The sequence below is a fragment of the Mustelus asterias genome, chromosome 12, assembly GCF_964213995.1.
Source record: "Mustelus asterias chromosome 12, sMusAst1.hap1.1, whole genome shotgun sequence".
NCBI lineage: Eukaryota > Metazoa > Chordata > Chondrichthyes > Carcharhiniformes > Triakidae > Mustelus > Mustelus asterias.
Window position 1 is genome coordinate 97,317,968 of NC_135812.1, and position 22,238 is coordinate 97,340,205.

At 43.2% G+C, this 22,238-nt stretch overlaps 1 protein-coding gene across 1 annotated transcript in view; it reads left to right on the plus strand.

Moving 5' to 3' along the window:
• Positions 1 to 22,238, plus strand: part of LOC144501720 (dynein axonemal heavy chain 17-like) — an 832,067-nt gene that overhangs the window by 140,382 nt on the left and 669,447 nt on the right. Inside the window, exon 13 of the mRNA XM_078225682.1 lies at positions 15,724 to 15,919. Within this exon, the coding sequence (XP_078081808.1) occupies positions 15,724 to 15,919 (196 nt within the window). The remainder of the gene's footprint in view (positions 1 to 15,723; positions 15,920 to 22,238) is intronic.

Genomic DNA, 22,238 nt, shown 5'->3' on the forward strand with positions numbered 1-22,238 from the left:
TCGCACCTTACCTCTTGAGTTTAGTTCTGTTGTTCATGTTTGGACCAAAGCTGTAATGAGTTCAGGAGTTAAGGGGTCTAGGCAGAATGTAAATTAAGCATTAGTAAGAAGGTTATTGCTGAGTGAGTGCTGCTTGATAACATTGTCGTTGACCCCTTCCATCATTTATCACTTTTTGATAATCAAGAGTTAACTGATGGGCGATAATCGGCTGAATTGTAACTGCCCTGCCCTTTGTGGACAAGACCAATTTTCTACATTGCTGGATAGATTCCAGTGCCGTAGTTGTACTGGAACAATTTGTTTAGGTGTATGGCTAATTCTGGACTACAAGTCTTCAATACTGTTGCCAGAAAGATGTCAGTCTTTGCAGTACATAGTACCACCTCTCATTTCTTAATATCAAATAGAGTGAATCAAATGAGCTGAAGATTGGCATCCTTGATGCCGGGAACCTTCGGAGTAGGTTGAAATAAATCATCCACTCTGCATTTCTGTCTGAAGGTGGTTGCTAATGTTTCAATCTGTCTTTTGCACTGACATACTGGGCCCATCATTGGAGATGAGGATTTTTATGGAGCGTCATTCACTGGTTAATTGTTTAATTGCCCACCATCATTAATGACTGGAAGTGATAGGACTGCAGAGTTTAGACCCAATAGGTTAGTCATGGGATCACTTAACTCTGTCTATCTCATGCTGTTTGCCTTGCAAGTCCTGTGTTGTAGCTTCACCAGGTTGACACTTCATTCTTAAATATGCCTTGTCCATTCCTGACATGCCCTTCTGCACTCTCCATTGAACCATAGTTGATCCACCGGCTTGTGGGTAATGGTAGAGTTGGGGATATGCCTGGCCATCAGGTTACAGATGATCGTTGAAAAGAGTTCTGTTTCCACCCAGTGTCATGGATACCCAGTTTTGAGTTGTTTGATCTGTTTGAAATCTATTCAATTTAGCTTGAAGGTAATGCTACACAACATGATGAAAATATCCTTGAAGTGAAGATAGGAGATTGACTCCATAAGGACTGTGCGATGGTCAGTCCTACCAATATTGTCATGGATAGATGCATATTGTAGCGGGATCCCTCTTTTTAACTCCACTGGGCTTATTTTAGGTTTGGTTCTCCGTTACCCAAACCCCACCAATGCCCGAGTGATTCTCTCTCTCGCCGATGGAACAATGGCCACCTTGCGTCTACTTCACTAGAGTAGTGCTCCCAAGAGAGAGAAAAGGAAACTGCTGCCTATCCACTACCTGGCAGCCTTTCCTGAGTGGGCGGTTTCGAAGCGCCCAGGGTACCCTCAGTTCTAGACTCCGGAATTATCGTAAGGGATATTTAATATTGTGACTTGGTCAGAGATCGTTGGTGAGAAATTGAAAAGTTCAAAACGGACTCCAATGGAAGTCAAAGATATATATATATTTGTTAAAACATCAAGGTCAAGATCACCAAACACCAGGAAAACAACACACAATGCCTTATGCTCTATAAGACTATAGCGATGGAAGGAATACTAAAACGGACACAACGAGAATGCTTACTTTACACAAGTTTACCAGTGTCTTAAACTATGAAAGGTGCATGCAAAAGCCGCCCCCCCCCTTTCCCCAAAGCCTCATCCACTATGATGATCTCGGGAACTTCGCGAATTACCGGAGGATACTCACAATCCCAGTTTAAATGGCTCAGTGGGCTTCGGGCTGCATGCTGGAGACGAACGAGAGGCAGCCAGGAACAGGAGAAGAGAGTGGAGAGTGGAGAGAGAGATGGCCGGCCTGACCATCCTTTTATGTTGTAAAACTTGAATTTTTTTTCCTGCCAACTCCGCCCCCTTCCAACCGGCAGTTCCACAGACAAAGGCTTGCTAGTGTTATCTGTAGTTGCGATCTTACAGTCCATAGAGACCAGATGATCCCATCCCAGGTAATAGGTCTCTTGCTGTCCTTTATTGTTCCATCGGAGATCGTTTAATCGTTTTCCCATTATGGAAATGTGTAACTCCTCGCTCTGGGACAAGGGCATTATCACCTGTATTGAGTCCAGACCAGGTGTATTGTCTTGCTGCCGGCCTAGTCTGGTGATGTCGTCAGTTCACTTTTGTGCTGCTGATAACCTAATCAGCAGTCCGTCTGGTTTCTGGCTGCTTGCAATTTTTGGACTGGGCCCCTTCACACACACACACACACACAGGCTGGCTGAGCTCCCTGGGAAATTTTTGGTCAAGTCCTGCAGCCAAATGTTGCCACTTTCACAGTTCTTTAGGGTTCAAGTCCTTTTCCCAGCTCATAAAAAGGCCTGAGTTCCCCGAAAAACTTACAATATGCAACTGACAGATTGGTACGGATGAGGTCAAATAGCTTTTATTCTTTTTTGTTGGGTCACTCAACCCCTGCTGCAGACCCAGCCTAGCAGCAATGTTCTTCAGGACTTGACCAGCTCACTGAGTAGTGGCGCTACCAAGTCACTCTTGGTGATGAACATTTAAGTTTCCCATTAGAAGTACATTCTGGGCCCGATTTTACCATTGTGTCGTGCCCATTTTTGGGCGTGAAAATGTGGTAAAGTCGGACGTGAGGCCATTAACACGATCTGCGCCCGCGTCCACGCAGATGCCCACTTTACCAAGGCCCGAAAATGGCTGCGATCCGATTCACGCCCAAAACGGGCGCAACGGCATTTAAATTGAATTAATGGGCTGCCCTGCCAACTTTACCAGCATTTCCCCCTTTACCATCACGTTCGCGCGTTCAGATTTGGCGCGAAACAGACATGCTTGGCAAAGGTCTGTTTCGGGCACATCAGCTTCTGAAGAAGTAAGTTCAGAGCTTCCAACGGCTCTCTGACTCAGATCAGTGGTGGGAGGGGGAGGGAGGCGGGCCAGATTATTCTCTGGTGGAGGGAGGGGGGGGGCTGGTGGAGGAGGAGGCGAGTCAGATGTATCTCTTGGGGGGGAGGCGGGGGGGGGGTGGGGGAAGGAGGCCTGATTGTTGACTGGTGGGAGGGGAGAGACCAGATCGTTGTCTGGGGGGGTGCGGGGGAGGGGAGCGTGGTGAGGGAGGCCAGATCATTGTCTGGTGCGGGGGGGGAGGGAGGCCAGATCATTGTCTGGTGGGGTGGGGGGGGGGGGAAGGGAGGCCAGATCATTGTCTGGTGGGGGTGGGGGGTTTAATTCTGATCATTCCTGTTATAAATGCTACTTAGATTATATTTCACTTGCCATGAATGTTTTTTTCCCCTACGCCAGCAAGTTCAGAAGAAGTAGAAATCATCTTATTGTCATTTCCCAAATTATCTTCTAAACTTGGAAATGCAGCTCTTAGAATTTACTGCAAGTAGGCTATTGCTAAACACAATTGCAAAGCTTGTTGAATCAAGCAACGGTTATTTGTACACGCACCTATATGTTTCATTACACAACTTCAGTAAAGGCCTGGATATGTACCTCAGTGGATTTTGCAAGTACAGGCAGCCGAGAGAAGGGATTCCACAGTTATAATAATGCACGTGCACTTTATGAGTGAAACTGTCAAAGTATTCGGCTGTGAGTATGTGAAATATACTGGGAGGGAGGCCAGATGGATCTCTGGTGGCAGGGGGGGGCGGGGGGGAGGGGGGAACCGCTACCACTCTGCGGGCAATCGGTGTGGGGGAAAGGGGGCAGAGGGTCGCAATCGGTCTGAGTAGCGGGGGGGTGGGTGGATAAGGAGGAAAGTTATGTTGTAGGGGTGGGGGCGATGTCTGTGGGGCCCATTGCTCCCAGGCTGCTTTATCCACTTTTTGCGGCCCAGGAGCGATGTGACAGGGGCGCGATTTTCAAATTTTGTTCCTCACTGCGCATGCGCAGTTCAGAGCACAATTCAGATTCACGATTTTTTTTCAGGCTAAGTGCATATGGAAGCACCTGAAAGCAGATTTCCGAGTCGGATCTGAATTGCATCCAGATTCAGCACATAGAATGAAAATGCTAAAATCAGGCCCTCTGTGTCCATTTGGTGCCGGTGCTCCTTCCAATTAGTGTTTGACATGGAGTACTGATTCATCAGCTGAGGGATGCCAATAGGTGGTAATCAGAAGATTTCCTCCCCTATGTTTGACCCGATGTCATGAGACTTCATGGGGTTGTAACCTGATGCGTATGCAAAGACACCAGCAAAGTGAAAACACCAGCAAAGCCTGATGGTTAAAAGAGTTAACTCTATATCAAGCTTAGGACTGTGGGAGCACATTCAGATACAATGTTGAAGACTCCCAGAGCAATCCATTCAAACTTTATACCATTGTGAATCACCTCTGCTGATTTTGTCCTGCCAGTGGGATAGGACATACCCACAGGTGGTGCTGGTGGTTTTTGGGACATTGGTTGTAAGGTATAATTCAGTGAGTATGACTATATCAGGCTGTTGCTTGACTAATCTGTGGGACAACTCTCACTTTTGGCACAAGCCTCTAATGTTAGTCAAGAGAATTTTTCATGGTCAACCAGACTGGTTGTGCTGTTATCATTTCTGGTGCTTATGTAGATGCTTACACTTATGGTGATCAATCCGTTTAATTCCTTTGTGAAATTTTTGCAATTTGATACACGAGTGCTTTGCTGTGCCATTTCAAAGGGCATTTAAGAGTCAACCAATCTTCTGTGTGTCTGGAGACACATGTGAGTCAGACCAGTAAGGATGACAGATTTCCCTCCCTAAAGGACACTCGTGAAACATTTTTTAAAATGACTAACAAAGAACAATACAGCACAGGAACAGGCCTTTCGGCCCTCCAAGCCCGTGCCGTTCCCTGGTCCAAACTAGACCATTCTTTTGTATCCCTCCAATCCCACTCCGTTCATATGGCTATCTAGATAAGTCTTAAACGTTCCCAGTGTGTCCGCCTCCACCACCTTGCCTGGCAGCGCATTCCAGGCCCCCACCACCCTCTGTGTAAAATATGTCCTTCTGATATCTGTGTTAAACCTCACCCCCCCCCTTCACCTTGAACCTATGACCCCTCGTGAACGTCACCACTGACCTGGGGAAAAGCTTCCCACCGTACACCCTATCTATGCCTTTCATAATTTTATACACCTCTATTAAGTCTCCCCTCATCCTCCGTCTTTCCAGTGAGAACAACCCCAGTTTACTCAATCTCTCCTCATAACTAAGCCCCTCCATACCAGGCAACATCCTGGTAAACCTCCTCTGTACTCTCTCCAAAGCCTCCACGTCCTTCTGGTACTGTGGCGACCAGAACTGGACGCAGTATTCCAAATGCGGCCGAACTAACGTTCTATACATCTGCAATATCAGACCCCAACTTTTATACTCTATGCCCCGTCCTATAAAGGCAAGCATGCCATATGCCTTCTTCACCACCTTCTCCACCTGTGATGTCACCTTGGACTTGCACACCCAGGTCCCTCTGCGTATCTACACCCTTTATGGTTCTGCCATTTATCGTATAGCTCCTCCCTACATTATTTCTACCAAAATGCATCACTTCGCATTTATCAGGATTGAACTCCATCTGCCATTTCTTTGCCCAAATTTCCAGCCTATCTATATCCTTCTGTAGCTTCTGACAATGCTCCTCACTATCTGCAAGTCCTGCCAATTTTGTGTCGTCCGCAAACTTACTGATCACCCCAGTTACACCTTCTTCCAGATCGTTTATATAAATCACAAACAGCAGAGGTCCCAATACAGAGCCCTGCGGAACACCACTAGTCACAGGCCTCCAGCCGGAAAAAGACCCTTCCACTACCACCCTCTGTCTTCTGTGACCAAGCCAGTTCTCCACCCATATAGCCACCTCCCCCTTTATCCCATGAGATCCAACCTTTTTCACCAGCCTACCATGAGGGACTTTGTCAAACGCTTTACTAAAGTCCATATAGATGACATCCACGGCCCTTCCCTCGTCAACCATTCTGGTCACTTCTTCAAAAAACTCCTCCAGGTTAGTGAGGCATGACCTCCCTCTCACAAAACCATGCTGACTATCGTTAATGAGTTTATTCCTTTCTAAATGCACATACATCCTATCTCTAAGAATCTTCTCCAACAACTTCCCCACCATGGACGTCAAGCTCACCGGCCAATAATTATCCGGGTTATCCTTCCTACCCTTCTTAAATAACGGGACCACATTAGCTATCCTCCAATCCTCTGGGACCTCACCTGCGTCCAGTGACGAGACAAAGATTTGCGTCAGAGGCCCAGCGATTTCATCTCTCGTCTCCCTGAGCAGCCTTGGATAGATTCCATCAGGCCCTGGGGATTTGTCAGTCTTTATATTCTCTGACAAACCTAACACTTCCTCCCTTGTAATGGAGATTTTCTCCAACGGTTCAACACTCCCCTCCGAGACACTCCCAGTCAACACATCCCTCTCCTTTGTGAATACCGACGCAAAGTATTCATTTAAGATCTCCCCTACTTCTTTGGGCTCCAAGCAAAATTCCCCACTTTTGTCCCTGAGAGGTCCGATTTTTTCCCTGACAACCCTTTTGTTCCTAACGTATGAATAAAATGCCTTGGGATTCTCCTTAATCCTGTCTGCCAAGAACATTTCGTGACCCCTTTTTGCCCTTCTAATTCCCCGTTTGAGTTCTTTCCTACTTTCTTTGTACTCCTCCAGAGCTCCCTCCGTTTTTAGCTGCCTGGACCTAACATACGCCTCTCTTTTCTTTTTGACCAGTCCCTCAATTTCCCTGGTTATCCACGGTTCTCGAATCCTACCCTTCCTATCCTTTTTTACAGGCACATGCCTGTCCTGTAGCCCTAACAACTGTTCCTTAAAAGACTCCCACATGCCAGATGTGGATTTACCCTCAAACAGCCTCTCCCAATCAAGAGCTGCCAATTTCTGCCTAATCCCACTAAAGTTAGCCTTCCCCCAATCCAACACCTTACCCTTGGGACACCACTCATCCTTTTCCATCACTATCCTAAAGCTAACAGAATTGTGGTCACTATTTGCCACATGTTCCCCTACCGAAACTTTGAAGACCTGACCGGGCTCATTCCCCAGTATTAGGTCCAGTATAGCCCCCTCTCTAGTCGGGCTATCTACATATTGTTCCAAAGAACCCTCCTGTATGCATTTTACAAATTCCTCCCCATTCAGAGTCCCAGCTCTCAGCGATTTCCAGTCTATACTAGGGAAATTGAAGTCTCCCACTACAACAACCCTATTTTTCCTGTACCTATCCAGTATCTCCTGACATATCCGTTCTTCCACTTCCCTTGGGCTGTTGGGGGGCCTGTTGTATACCCCCAACATAGTGACTGCGCCCTTCCTGTTTCTAAGCTCCACCCAGAGTGACTCGTTACACGACCCCTCTGAATTGTCCTCCCTCTGCACCGCTGTAATATGCTCTCCAACTAATACTGCTACTCCCCCACCTCTTTTGGCCCCTCCTCTGTCTCGCCTAAAACACTTGTACCCCGGAATATTCAGCTGCCAGTCCTGTCCCTCTTTCAACCAAGTCTCTGTCACCGCAACCACATCCAAATTCCTCGTGAGCATTAAGGCCCTAAGTTCGTTTGTCTTACCTGCTACGCTCCTTGCATTGAATTATAAGCACTCCAGGCCCAGTGAGGTCATCCTCCCCCAAAGTGCTCTTCTTCTTTGCCAGCTTTGTCCCAGCCCCAAGCTCGTCCCCAGCCTCTACACTTGTAGACCTAATATTTTGATCCCCACCCCCCTGCCATACTAGTTTAAACCTCCCCGAACTGCACTAGCAAAACTCCCAGCCAGGATATTCGTGCCCTTCCAACTTAGTTGTGACCCGTCCTTCTTGTACAGGTGCCATCCTCTCCTGAAAACTTCCCATTGATCTAGGAAAATGAAGCCCTCCCTCTTGGACCAGTCCTTTAGCCAAGCATTCAATTGTACTAACTCCCTATTCTTAGCCTCACTGGCACGAGGCATTGGGAGCAGCCCAGAGATGGCCACCCTGGAGGCCCTACTTTTTAGTCTATTTCCCAACTCCCTGAATTGCTCTCGTAGGATCCCCCTGCTCTTTCTATCTACGTCATTTGCACCAATGTGTACAATGACATCCGTTTCTTTATCTTCCCCTTTTAAGATGCCTCCTATCCGCTTGTAGACATCCATTACCCCAGCACCAGGTAGGCAGACTACCATCCTGACTATCAACACTGGTTTCTTGGTCACCATTACTGAGATAACTTTTTAATTCCAGATTATTTGAATTTAAATTCCAACAGTTGTTGCGATGGGATACAAATCCATGTGGCCAGAGCATTCGCCTGGACCTCTGGATTACTAGTCTAGTGATTTTACCACCATACTATTGCTTCTCATGTTTTAGCACCTGATAAGCTGAGGTAGGGATAATGTCTTACAGCAGTGGAAATAGATGGTCTTTTGGATGGTCTTAGTGGTATGGACTTTATCTCGGTATCAAATATGGCATCAAAGTTACAGTCTGCTTCAGATTCAGACAGTTGGCAAGAAATGAAGGAGTGCGTACTTAGGGAGCAAGGAACCAAACGCAATGACTTTGGTTTTCCCCATGTTTAGTTGGAGGAAATTTCTGTTCATTTAGTACTGGATGTTGGGGAAGCCATCTGATAATTTAGCAACAGTGAAAAAGTGGAGAGAGGTGGTGATGAGGTAGAGCTAAATATTGTCATTTTATATGTGAAAATGAATACTTTTTCAGATAATGTCACTGATGGGCAGTGTGTAGGTGCGTAACAGGAGGAGGCCAAAAAGAGATACTTGATGACATCAGAGAATCATCTGGGAGTAAGAAAAGAAGCCATTGCAGGTGATACTCCACCTACGATTAGATAGATATGATTGGGACCAGTCCCACCCAGCTGGATTACAGTGGAAAAGTGTAGGAGGAGAACAGTGTGGCCAATTGTGTCAAAAGCTATAGATAGGTTGAGAAGCAGGAGGAAAGATTATTTATTACAGTCAAATAGGAAATAATTTGTGATTTTGATAGGAGCAGTTTTGTAACAATGGCAGGTATGAGGACCTGATAGGCATGGATTTGGGAGGCAACAGCATGTTTAAGGACTTCTGAAAGGAAAGAAAGGTTAAAGATGGGATGATAATTTGCAAAGACAGTGAGGTGAAGAATTAATTTTTGAGTAGAGAGATGATAAAAAAGAAAAGGACAGTATTTGAAGAGGGAAACCTGTTAACAAAATCACGTTGCATGAGAATCAGTTAAAATAAGCTTTGTGGTAGCAGTGTAATGGGAATTGTATCAAGGAAGCAGGAGTTGGTCTCATTGACAAAAAACATGGAGAGGGCCTAACGGGAGGAGGTAGGAGAGAAACTAGAGAAAGGTGCAAGTTTGGGGCTAGGGCATTGGAGAGCTTAGAAATTTGGCCCAGTGTGCCTGTGGGAGTGACGGAAATATGGCCTGCTGATTGTATGGTCTCAAACTTAGTGACAAGGAGCAGGAGCTCCTTGCATTTATTGTTGGAGGTGAAGGTTTAAAAGACAGGTTATTGGAGATGATTTGCAGCAAAGAAAAGCTGAACTATCTTTACATTCCATTTGCAAATGATTCTGGACAAGCAAATAACTTTAGCAGACAAGAGCAGAACCCAATAGTCCTTTGTGTTGTTTAGCCGAATCTGGCAACAAATATTTCCAATATTTGGAATATTTCCAAATTTGTTGATGACACAAAACTAGATAGGAATGAGTTTTGAGGCGGATGCAAAGAGATTTTGTCAGGCTAAGTGAATGGGCAAGATCATGGCAGATGGAATATAATGTGAATAAATGTGAAGTTATCCATTTTGGTAGGAAGAAAATGAAAGGGCAGTTAAATGGTAAGAGGTTGGGAAGTGATACAGAAAGGACCATAAGTGTCCTTGTTAATGTGTCACTAAAAACTAGCATGCAGGTGCAGCAACCAATTAGGAAGGCAGATGTTATGCTGGGCTTCACTGCAAAGGGATTTGAGTACAGGAGTAAAGAGGTCTTGGTGCAATTGGTTAGAGCCTTGGTGAGAGTATTGTGTGCAGTTTTGGTCTTTTTATTGAAGGAAGGAGCGCCTCATGATTTTCTGTGCCCTGTTAAGGCATGCAGCTACACGACAACAGTAGCATGCAGCTACTCAACAACATTGGTTTCATGCCATAATCGTGTAGATTTGGGCGGCATGGTGGCACAGTGGTTAGCACTGCTGCTTCACAGCTCCAGGGACCTGGGTTCGATTCCCGGCTTGGGTCACTGTGTGTGGAGTTTGCACATTCTCCTCGTGTCTGCATGGGTTTCCTCTGGGTGCTCTGGTTTCCTCCCACAGCCCAAAGATGTGCGGGTTAGGTTGATTGGCCATGCTAAAAATTGCCCTTAGTGTCGTGAGATGCGTAGGTTAGAGGGATTAGTGGGTAAATATGTAGGGATATGGGGGTGGGCCTGGGTGGGTTTGTGGTCGGTGCAGACTCGATGGGCCGAATGGCCTCTTTCTGTACTGTAGGGTTTCTATGTTTCTATGATTTGCAGACTGGCTATGGCCCTCATCATGACATCCATGGGACACAGGGCAGACAACTGGTTCAGCCATTCATTGGAACAGAGGAGCAGCAGTAGACCATCCCGTCCCTTGAGCCTACTCGCCCATTGAATTGGATCATGTCTATTCACCTATTTAAGTGCCAATCTCCTGCCCCATCTCCATATCCTTTGATGTCATTAGTTGAACATGCACAATGATTGAGCTGCCACAGCCCTCTGCTGCTTATTTTGAGACTGTTCCCTGGTTCTAGACTCACCAGCTAGGGAAAACATCCATTTTGTCACACCCAGTAAGAACTTCAATAATTTTCAATGAGATCACGTCTTATTCTCTGAAACTCTAGAGACTACAGGTCTAATTTCCTCGATCTTTCCTCCTGCAATCCCAGGCCTTAGTCTGGTGCACCTCCGTTACACTCCCTTCATGCTTGCATGAGTGTCTCCAAAAACTCTCAAGAATCTCGAAAGAATCCAGGGCAAAGGAGCCTGCTTGATTGGCACCCACTGACCACATTAAACATTCACTTTATCCACCATCCACCACTGACACGCAGTGTATGCCATATACAAGATGCAATGCAACAATTCACCAGGGTTCCTTCAACAGCACTTTCCAAACCTTAGCTAGAAGGACAAAAGCAATATGGAAACTCAATATCTGTAAATTTGCCTACAAGCCAAACTTTATTCTAACTCCAACTTGCTTCCTCTCCCTCCAAATACTCAAGAACTGTCACCTGACCAAACAGTGATGCAGAAGCTTCAACATGTGTGGCAGCACATGTTAAAACTACACACATGCCATGGGTGCTCATTTGTAACAGTGATAAATTGGGTGCTAAAATGCCAAATATTTGGCTAGAAAGTCTTAGGGATGTATGTTTACAAATCCTTAAATTTGGTAAGGCAAGTTGAAAAGGCAGTTAAAAAAGTATATTTGATCCTTGGCTTTATTGTTAATAAATGTAAATAATAGGCCTAGACTACATACAAGGAGGCTGTGCTAACCCTTTATCTTCAGGTGCCAACTGTTTCTAAGACCATACGAAATAGGAACAGAAGTAGGCCATTCAGCTCCTTGAGCCTGCTCCGCCATTCAACTTTCTTGCCCTTTCCTCTAATCCTTGATTCCCTTATTGATCAAAAATCTATCTATCTCAGCCTTAAATATATACCAGGACTCTGCCCCAACGGCTCTTGGTGGCAAGGAGATTCACAACCTTCTGAGAGAAGAAATTCCTCCTCATCGCAGTCTTAATTTGATTTGATTTGATTTATTATTGTCACATGTATTAACATACAGTGAAAAGGATTGTTCCTTGCGTGCTATACAGACAAAACATACCTTTCATAGAGAAGGAAACAAGAGAGTGCAGAATGTAGTGTTACATCATAGCTAGGGTGTAGAGAATGATCAACTTAATGCAAGGTAAATCCATTCAAAAGTCTGACAGCAGCAGGGAAGAAGCTGTTCTTGAGTCGGTTGGTACATGACCTCAGACTTTTGTATCTTTTTCTCGAAGGAAGAAGGTGGAAGAGAGAATGTCAGGGGTGCGTGGGGTCCTTAATTATGCTGGCTGCTTTGCCGAGGCAGTGGGAAGTGTAGACAGTGTGAATGGATGGGAGGCCCCTTATCCTGAGACTATGCTTCTTGGTCCTAGACTCTCCCATGAGGAGAAATATCCTCTAAACATTTGCCCTGTCAAGCCCCTTAACAATCTTATATGTTTCAATGAGATCACCTCTCATTCTTCTAAATTTCAGTGAGTGGAGTCCCAATCTGTTTAACTTTTCTTCATAAGACAATCCTTCCAAACCAGGGATCATCCTTGTGAACCTTCTCTGAACTGCCTCCGATGAAATAATATCTCTCCATAAATAAGGAGACCAAAGCTGCTCAAGGTACTCCAGATGTGGTTACACCAGTACCTCATACTTTTACAGCAAGACGTCTCTATTCTTATACCTTAACCCCCTCGAAATAAGGGCTAACATTCCATTAGCCTTCCTAATTACCTGCTGCATCTGTGTGCCAGCTTTCTGTGTTTCATGCATAACTACTCTCAAGTCCCTTTGTGTTGCAGTTTTCTGTAGTTCTCCATTTAAATAATACTCTTCTTTCATGCTTCCTTCCAAAATGAACAACTTCACATTTTCCCACATTATTCTCCATTTGCTAACTTTTTCCCACTTGCTTAACCTATTTGTATCCCTCTCACAATTTGCCTTTGTGCAAATTTGGTTACATTTGCTTCCTTCCTCAAAGTCAGTAATATATATTGTAAACAGTTGCAGTCCCTGCACTGATGCTTATTAAATCCCAGTAGTTACAGGGTCGCCAGCCTGAAAAAGAACCCCTTATCCCCACTCACTGTTTCCTGCCGATTAACCAATTCTCCATCCATGCCAATATATTACATCCAATACCACAGGCTCTTGTCTTAAGACCTTAACCTTTTGTAAGGTACCTTGTCGAACACCTGGAAGTCTAAAAACAACACAGCTACTTGTTCCCCTCTGTCCCCTCATCCTCATAAAATTCTAATAAATTTGTCCAACACGATTTCCCTTTCATGAAGCCATGCTGTCTGCTCGATTAGGTAATGATTTTCCTAATGTGCTGCTATCATTTCCTTGATAATTGATTCCAACATTTTTCCAACAATAGATGAGTTAGCTGTTATTTGCCTCCCTCCCTGTTTGAATTGGGGTGTCACATTGGCAGTTTCCAATCCTCTGGTACTTCTCCAGAATCTAAGGATGTTTGGGAAATTACAACCAATGCATCCACTATCTCTGTAGATACATCTTTTAGGATACAAGCCATCAGGGCCATGGGACTTATCTGCCAATAGCCCCATTAGTTTGTCTAATATTATGTTCAATCCTGGGCCCCACACTTTAGGAATGATGTCCAAGACCTGGGAGAGGGTCATTTGCTAGAATCATAGAAATCATAGAAACCCTACAGTGCAGAAAGAGGCCATTTGGCCCATCGAGTCTGCACTGACCACAATCCCACCCAGGCCCTACCCCCATATCCCTACATATTTACCCGCTAATCCCTCTAACCTACGCATCTCGGGACACTAAGGGGCAATTTTTTAGCATGGCCAATCAACCTAACCCGCACATCTTTGGACTGTGGGAGGAAACCGGAGCACCCGGAGGAAACCCACGCAGGCATGAGGAGAATGTGCAAACTCCACACAGACAGTGACCCAAGCCGGGAATTGAACCCAGGTCCCTGGAGCTGTGAAGCAGCAGTGCTAACCACTGTGCTACCGTACCGTGCCATGGTACCAAGGGTCATTTCGTAGAATGGTACCTGAGGGAATTCAGTTCTGTGGATAGATTTAGAAGCTAGAGTTGTTCTCCGTGCAGCAATGAAATTTATGCATTGTTCAACACATAAGGAATAGAAGCAGGAATAGACCACTCGAGCCTGCTCCACCATTTACTGACATCATGGCTGACCTTCTGGTTCAACACCATTTTCCTGCACTGTTCCCGTATCCCTTGATAAGTAGAAATCTGTCGATCTCAGTCTTGAACATGCTCAACAACTGGGCATTCACAGCCCTCTAGGGCAGACAATTCAAAAAATTCACCACCTACTGATTAAAGAAATTCCTCTTTATCTCAGTTCCGAATGGCCTGCTTCTTATTTGGAGACTGTGTTTTCTGGTTCTAGACTTCCCAGCCAAGGAGAATAACATTTTTGCATCCACCCTATTGAGCCCTGCAAGAACTTTGTATGTTTAAATGAGATCACTCTTTTGATTTAATTTGATTTGATTTATTATTGTCACATTTATTAACACAATGAAAAGTATTGTTTCTTGCGTGCTATACAGACAAAACATATCGTTCATAGAGAAGTAAACGAGAGAGTGCAGAATGTAGTGTTACAGTCATAGCTAGGGTGTAGAGAAAGATCAACTTAATGCATTCTTCTAAACCAATTTTGTTTACTCACCTCTTGTCAAATGTCAAAATCTGAATAAACCACATTGACAGGTTCCTCTTGATATATTACATCCACAAAAAAACAGGTTTGTTTAATATGATTTCATTTTCATAAATCCATATTGACTGCTCAAATCTACCATTATTTTCTAAGGTGTTCTGTTAAAGCATCTTTTATTATTGATTCTAGGGTTTTCCTTACTACTGATGTTAGGCTAACAAGTCTGTGGTTCCCCATTTTCTCTCCCCTTCCTTTCTTAAATAATGGGGTTTATTTGCCACCTTCCGATCCTCAAGAACTATTCCAGAGACGACAGAATTTTGAAAGATGATTCGTGCAACTACTATCTCAACAGCTACCTCTTTCAACACTAGGATGCAGATTTTCAGGTCCAGGGGATTTATCAACTTGAAATTCCATTAATTTTTTTGTACTTTTTTTTACAAGTATTAATGTCTTGCAGTTCCTGGTTTACACTAGTCCCTTGATTCTCCATTCATTTCTGGGTTTTGTTATAGTATTTTCCACCTCGAAAACAAAGTATTTGTTTAGTTTCTTTGCCATTTTCTTGTTTCCCTGAAGTACACGATCTGATAGTAGGATGGAAGCAGATTAAATAGTAAATTTCAAAAGGGAATTTAATAAATTCTTGAAAATAAAATAATAGTGTCATTGGGGCATGAGACTAATGGGATAGCTCTACCAAAGAGTTGGCATATTTGGATGTAGCGAATGATCCTCTCTCAGGACTGGGTGATCTGTGTGATTTTATAAACTGTGTTATCCAGCACCCACGAGTTATCTACTAAACATAATTGGTCCGGTCTGTTACTTGACTGGTAACGGGGCCCATCTCTGAAAAGCTGATACTAATGCTTGTTCGCTGCCAGTTCCACTCGCTGCAAAAAAATGTCAAACTCAGGACAGGTGTCGGTGGTCCTCCACGGCCTGCTGTCGTTACGGTCTCAGCCTCTCACTATTCTGCAACGCCACGTTCCCTCAGCGCAACTGGCTAGGTTCGGGCGCTATCGCTCTCAATACCCGAATCAACATGGCAGATAATAGAAATGTTACTGTATTTTTTAATATCCGACTCATTCTTTACTGATTCACGGTTGTCGCGTCGCTGAAGATTTTACCAAAATACACAAACGTTCTTCCTACGTTTAAAATGAGAACTGTGAAGTCCACCTTCAGTAGTTCCCGAATTCACATTTTGCATTAATTTTCTTTTCCTTTGGAGCAGTTATGTGTCAGATGACGATTCTAAACTTGTTTCAAATAAATATATGGAGATGAAATCATTACTTCAGAAATTCTCAGAGCAAGTATACGCAGAGTGGATTGTGAAGGTGGACGAAGACTGCCGATTTAACTTAAATCAACCACTTATAGTTCGAAATCGAACCACGAACCTCATTAACGTCAGCTTCAGCAAAAAGGTTAGAACCTTTCTTTAAAAATGTAGCAGACAGAAAATGTAAAACTTTTATGTTAAAATTATAACTTCTAAAACGGTGCCGTAAGGCAAACGTTTTTAAATATGTATTTTTTAATGTGTCTGAATGCCTGCTATCAATCTTTGTTATTTCAAACCATTATCCGAATCAGTAGAATTCCTTCATGGTCACATGATATAATTAATTTAAGTATAGAACAAGAAAATCAGGTGAATGCTTTGAGGACGAAACCCAATGTTTCCAGAATCTAAATAGCTGGAGATTGAATGTAATTTAGGAGATGTGAATCAGGATCCAGTGGAAGTTCTGACGTACATAGGTGTAGGCATTACCAGGGATATTTAAACTTCTGGATGGTCCGATTTCCATTGCCCAGGATCCTCTGCCAACGTCTCCAATACTGAGGTCTGTGTCAGAGACTTGGACCAAATACGCAGGACTGACCGACATAATTATTCTGGGAATGTTATGCTGGTTAATACCTGATCTAATTCAAGTGATTAGCTCGCATAACTGAACTGAGCACCATAACTGATTCCTCTCCCTGATGCCACCCGACCACCTATTTAAAGGGTAGTTAGCTAATTACTTAATAATAGTGTACAAAGATTTAATTACACAGGATTGGGTCTTGTGTGTAACATTCGAGTTTCTGACAAGGCATTATGCTAAAGCATTCATTTCCCAACTTTAAATGGTAGATTTTAATGGGCATTATTCAATTTTATTTAAATCCTGAAAGGGTAGGAACTCGTAGGTAAATGAGAGAAGGTTGTACACCTGGATAAGCTGTACCTTTGGAAATGGTTATTTATGTATTTTTGTTTAATACTGTAAAAAGTCCAGGAACACTATGGACACTATGTCAATTATACATTTATATTTGAAGCATCATAGTATCTTGGATTTTTTGGCTACTGATATGCTTTTGGTGAGAGGTTTTATGTATAAGGAGCCTAAAGCTTGTTTAAGACAAATGGTAGGGATGCATGGTCATTGATATCCTGATGCAAACAGAAGTGCAAAATCCTGGCTGGTGTCTCCATCTCAATGAATTGGAATCTGAAAGGTTCAGTAATGCAAATTGGGTAGCTGCCTTTTGTTCCAAGCTCAAGTCACATTTTTAGTCTGCGTCTTGAAAAGTCTGTTTTGAAGAGTTCAGTTTGTTTTCCAGCTGTTGGATTTAAAATCATTATTTGGCATAAAGCACCTTTTTGTGACCAGATCATCATACCTCATTTCATGTCACCTATCTATAGTTATTTTTCCAATGGCCTTAAATCAGTGTCCTGACCCTTCTGTCACTGAAAATTATTTATTTTTATTTACTTTATCAAAACCTTTAATAGTTTTGAACACAATTAAATATTTATTTTCCTGTCTCTGATCTAAGGAAATCAAACTCAACTTCTCTCACCTCTTTACATAAATGATACAGACATGTATCATATTGGTAAATCTTATCTGCATATTATTATTTGTTTTTAAAGAACAATACCTGGAATAGGATACTATTCTTCAACCAGGGCAGTGATTTATAAAGGTTTGACAGAAATTTGTTGCTTTTGCTCTATTTATAAAATGAAAGAATCCATAAGTTATTTTTATTTAGTAACCTTCTCAACTTGAAGCTGCCACCATAGATTTGTGTTCTCTCTATTCTATAGCCCTTTAAAATTGGACCACTTATTTTGTTTCTACCACATCTCATTCCTATTGAAATTCATCGCTTCATACCTCTCTCCATTAAATTGCAATTGGCATTTGTTATTCTGTCCTGTGTCATAGAGTCATAGAGGTTTACAGCATGGAAACAAGCTCTTCGGCCCAACTTGTCCATGCCACCCTTTTTTTTTTAAACCCCTAAGCTAATCCCAATTGCCCGCATTTGGCCCATATCCCTCTATACCCATTGTACCCATGTAACTATCTAAATGCTTTTTAAAAGACAAAATTGTACCCGCCTCTACTACCTCTGGCAGCTTGTTCCAGACACTCACCACCCTCTGTGTGAAAAGAATTGCCCCTCTGGACACTTTTGTATCTCTCCCCTCTCACCTTAAACCTATGCCCTCTAGTTTTAGACTCCCCTACCTTTGGGAAAAGATAATGACTATCTATCTGATCTATGCCCCTCATTATTTTATAGACCTCTATAAGATCACCTCTTAGCCTCCTGCGCTCCAGAGAAAAAAGTCCCAGTCTATCCAACCTCTCTTTATAACTCAATCCATCAAGTCCTGGTAGCATCCTAGTAAATCTTATCTGCACTCTTTCTAGTTTAATAATATCCTTTCTATAATAGGGTGACCAGAATTGCACACAGTATTCCAAGTGTGGCCTTACCAATGTCTTGTACAACTTCAGCAAGACATTCCAACTCCTGTATTCAATGTTCTGACTGATGAAACCAAGCATGCCGAATGCCTTCTTCATCACTCTGTCCACCTGTGACTCCACTTTCAAGGAGCTATGAACATCTCTGTTCTGTAACTCTCCCCAATGCCCTACCACTAACTGAGTAAGTCCTGCCCTGGTTCAATCTACCAAAATGCATCACTTCACATTTGTCTAAATTAAACTCCATTTGCCATTCGTCAGCCCACCGGCCCAATTGAACAACATTCTGTTGCAATTGGAGATAACTTTCTTCACTGTCCACTATGCCACCAATCTTAGCGTCATCTGCAAACTTACTAACCATGCCTCCTATATTCTCCTATGTCCTCTGAAGTCTGGTACTATTCTCTTCATTGTTTACTGGACTCAAAAAAGTGGGGAAAAAAACAATTTGGTAAAGGGTTAATGATTAACTTTGCCAAATAAAAGAAATTTTGAATATTTCTTTAAAATGTTTGTCATTGTTTCGCAGCCATCATATATTTCAATCTAGTTCACCAATTGTATGTTGCACCTATTAAACTAGATTTCTGCCCATTGGAATTGGGAACCAGACGAAAGCACACAGATTTTAAAGAAACTTCGGTCTGTCGTATTCTGAGAGAATTTCCCCTAATGTTAATGTGTGTGTTAGGAGTGGGTATGGGGTAGAATCAGACCCCACTTTAATTAGTGATGTGAATTATAAATAGACCCTCTTCTAATATAGGGTGGCATGGTGGCATAGTGGTTAGCGCTGCTGCCTCACAGCACCAGGGACCCTAGTTCAATTCCGGCCTTGGGTGACTGTGTGGAATTTGCACGTTTTTCCCGTGTCTGCATGGGTTTCCTCCGGGGGCTCCAGTTTCCTCCCACTGTCCAAGATGTGTAGATTGGGGGATTATTCCTTAGGTTGGGGGATTAATGGGGTAAGTATGTGGGACTACAGGAATAGGGCCTGGGTGGAATACTCTGTTGGAGAGTCGATGCAGACCCAATTGGCCGAATGTCAAATGCTATATAAATTTCTATCAAAGATCACTTGTCCCGAGAGGATCTTTTACAATATAATAACTATTTAGTCATGCCTTATAACACTATACTGGACATTACATAGCCTGTTGCCAGTTGCTTCCTACTCATGATGACCAGAATTTTCAAAGTGTGGTGGGGACAGAGGTGGGCAGGGTCTCAATGTCATGAGTGGTGAGATGGAATCCAGATGCATTATGGATGTTCAGCTGGTTTGGTAACAGTGGTGGGAATTTTCCACTTCCATTTGTTCCCATTTTCAGGATGCGGGATCAGCGACAGGAGCAGGAAATCCTGAATGACTCCCAAAAGTTTTGTGGTAAGAGGGTTCCATTGAGAGAGGAGGCTCATGGAGAAGAGGATTCTATTTTTATTATATTTAGATTTCACACCAAGTTGCTGGGTTCTCTTTCCCCCCCCCCACTTTGCCGGCCAGCACTGTTGTGCCCCACCGGTAAGATCACGCAAGAGCCAATAAATTAGGATCATGCCCGATTTCTCACCTGTCACGGTCTTACCGGGACTGGATATCTGGCATGCTCAGCCTCACACTCATTTCCGATGTGAAGCTGAATAATGTATTTAAACTTATTTAACTTTATATTTACATTGATTTAATGAGACTGGGATGGTATCATTCGGGCTCACTTGCCAGTGTGACCTCGCCAGAAGAGGTTCTCTCTTGCGAGGATTACAACTGGTTCCCAGCAACAGGGACCAGTTGTGATTGGCTCGCCGGTAGAACTAAAGGCAATTGAGGGTCCCCGGGGAGTTTGGGGGCAGTGCCACCTGGCAACAGTTACAAGGGATTCAAATGTAAGTGAAATAGCTAGGTGTTTCTGTGGCTTCAAGTGAGACTCTAGGATGGTAGGTTGCCTCCCTGGTGCTAGGGTCAAGGAGTGGACACAGGACATTTTGTGAGGGGAGGATAAACAGCCAGTGGTCGTGGTACATATCGGTACCAATTACATAGGTTAAAAAAAAGATGAAATCCTAAAAGCAGAATATAGAGAGTTAGCATGAAAGCTAAAAAGTCGGACCTCAAAGGTAGTGATCTCAGGATTACTACCAGTGCCATGTGCAAGTCAGAGTGGTAATCACAGGATACGTGGCTGAAGTGACAGTGTGAGTGGGAGAGTTTCAGATTAGATTCCTGGGGCATTAGGACTGGTTTGGGGGGAGGTGGGACCAGTACAAATTGAATGGGTTACACCTGGGTAGGACTGGGATTGATGTCCTAGGGGGAGTATTTGGCAGAGTGGTTGGGGAGGGTTTAAGCTAAAATGGCAGGGGGATTGAAATCTATGCAAGGAGTCAGAGGAGGGGAAAATTAAGGACAAAGACCAAAGACAGAAAGTGCCTTAATGTGTGGAGCATTTGCAATAAAGTGGATGAATTAGTTGTGCAAATAGATGTAAATGAATATGATATAGTCAGGATTACATAGATATGGCTGCAGCGTGACCAGGGGTGGGAACTGAACATCCAGGGGTATTCACTATTTAGGAAGGACAGACAAAAGGGTAAAGGCGGTACCTAAAAGTGCCTAAAAACCACAGTTTTGCTGTGGAAACAGTGTTTTAGAGATCACATTTCTTTTTGAACCTTCACCTTTCTGAACTCATCTAGTCTGTGAGCCACCATGGATACGATTTTTTCACATGTCATTAGTGAGCCATAAATGTGTTCCAATGCAGGGAGTTCTTGAGAGATCAATTAGCTATGTGTGAGTTTCATTTAAATGTGGTAGGCTGTGCTTCTCACTTCTTAAAAGGGAAATCTAAGCCAAGCTGGCAGTCATAATGTTATCAAGATTCCAGAAATCCATCCACATTAATGTTTAATTTGTGTGTTTGATAATTGTAATGACTTGGGCTTTAGAATTATGAATTCTTGTCTTAAATATGTCATAAATTGTTTATAGTCTTCGGATTATGTTTTGCATGCATTTATAACTTCTGAGGGTAGATTTTAATGTTTTGCGGCGGAGTGGCAGAGCATGCTGGCCACTTTCCCATTCCAACAAAGCAAAAAGTGAGAAGATATTTTGAAGTACAGGCATTACTTTGAACCACTGAACCACCTGCCCAAATTGGCTTCATGCTGCACAATATTTTCCACCGGATACTGATCCAATTAACAGTAAGGTCAATGAGGAACCAATTGTGGAAGTGGAGAGTGCAGGGAAGTACGCATGACCTTGGTCCACGAAAAATCATTTAAAACTTATCTTTTTGGGCCCCCTTCAGTTGAAAGTCAGTCACGCCACTATTTTCCTTTGTATACTAGTGCTGGATTCATGCAAAAATAGCAGCAACCAGAAAATCAATGTTAATTGGGTGGAAGTTGATCTACCCTACTTTGAAACTACTAGCATCCAACAAATGCAAATTTTGGTGTGTTATGTTTTGCCTCCTACGCTGTCTCAAAATAGCAGGATCATGATTCGCACTTCAGATTACTCAGGTATTGACTTCTTAAAAGCTGTTCATTAGGAATGGGCACTAAGTGGGGTGGAGCTGGGGCATTGGACTACTCACTCATGACTTTATAGCAGAATGAATAGTAGCATTGGTAGAAACCTCGGACCAGATTGAGTACTAACCTTGGTCAGAATATATCTTGGAGCACAGGAAGACTAAGATTACTGATGAATCAGAACTGTAGCATTGAGCTCTACAATATACTTTCCAACCTTGGTCCCTAAATTTTTGTACTGTTTTATAATTTATTTGTGTCTTTGTAACAAGATATAGCTGTCTAAGAATACTTGGTAGTGTAACTTGCCACATTTTATGCTATTAATTTTTTATGTGATGATTTAGTGGATTTTGCAATTCTTGAAGTGGATTATGTTTACATTTATAATTTGATATATTGTAATATTGGG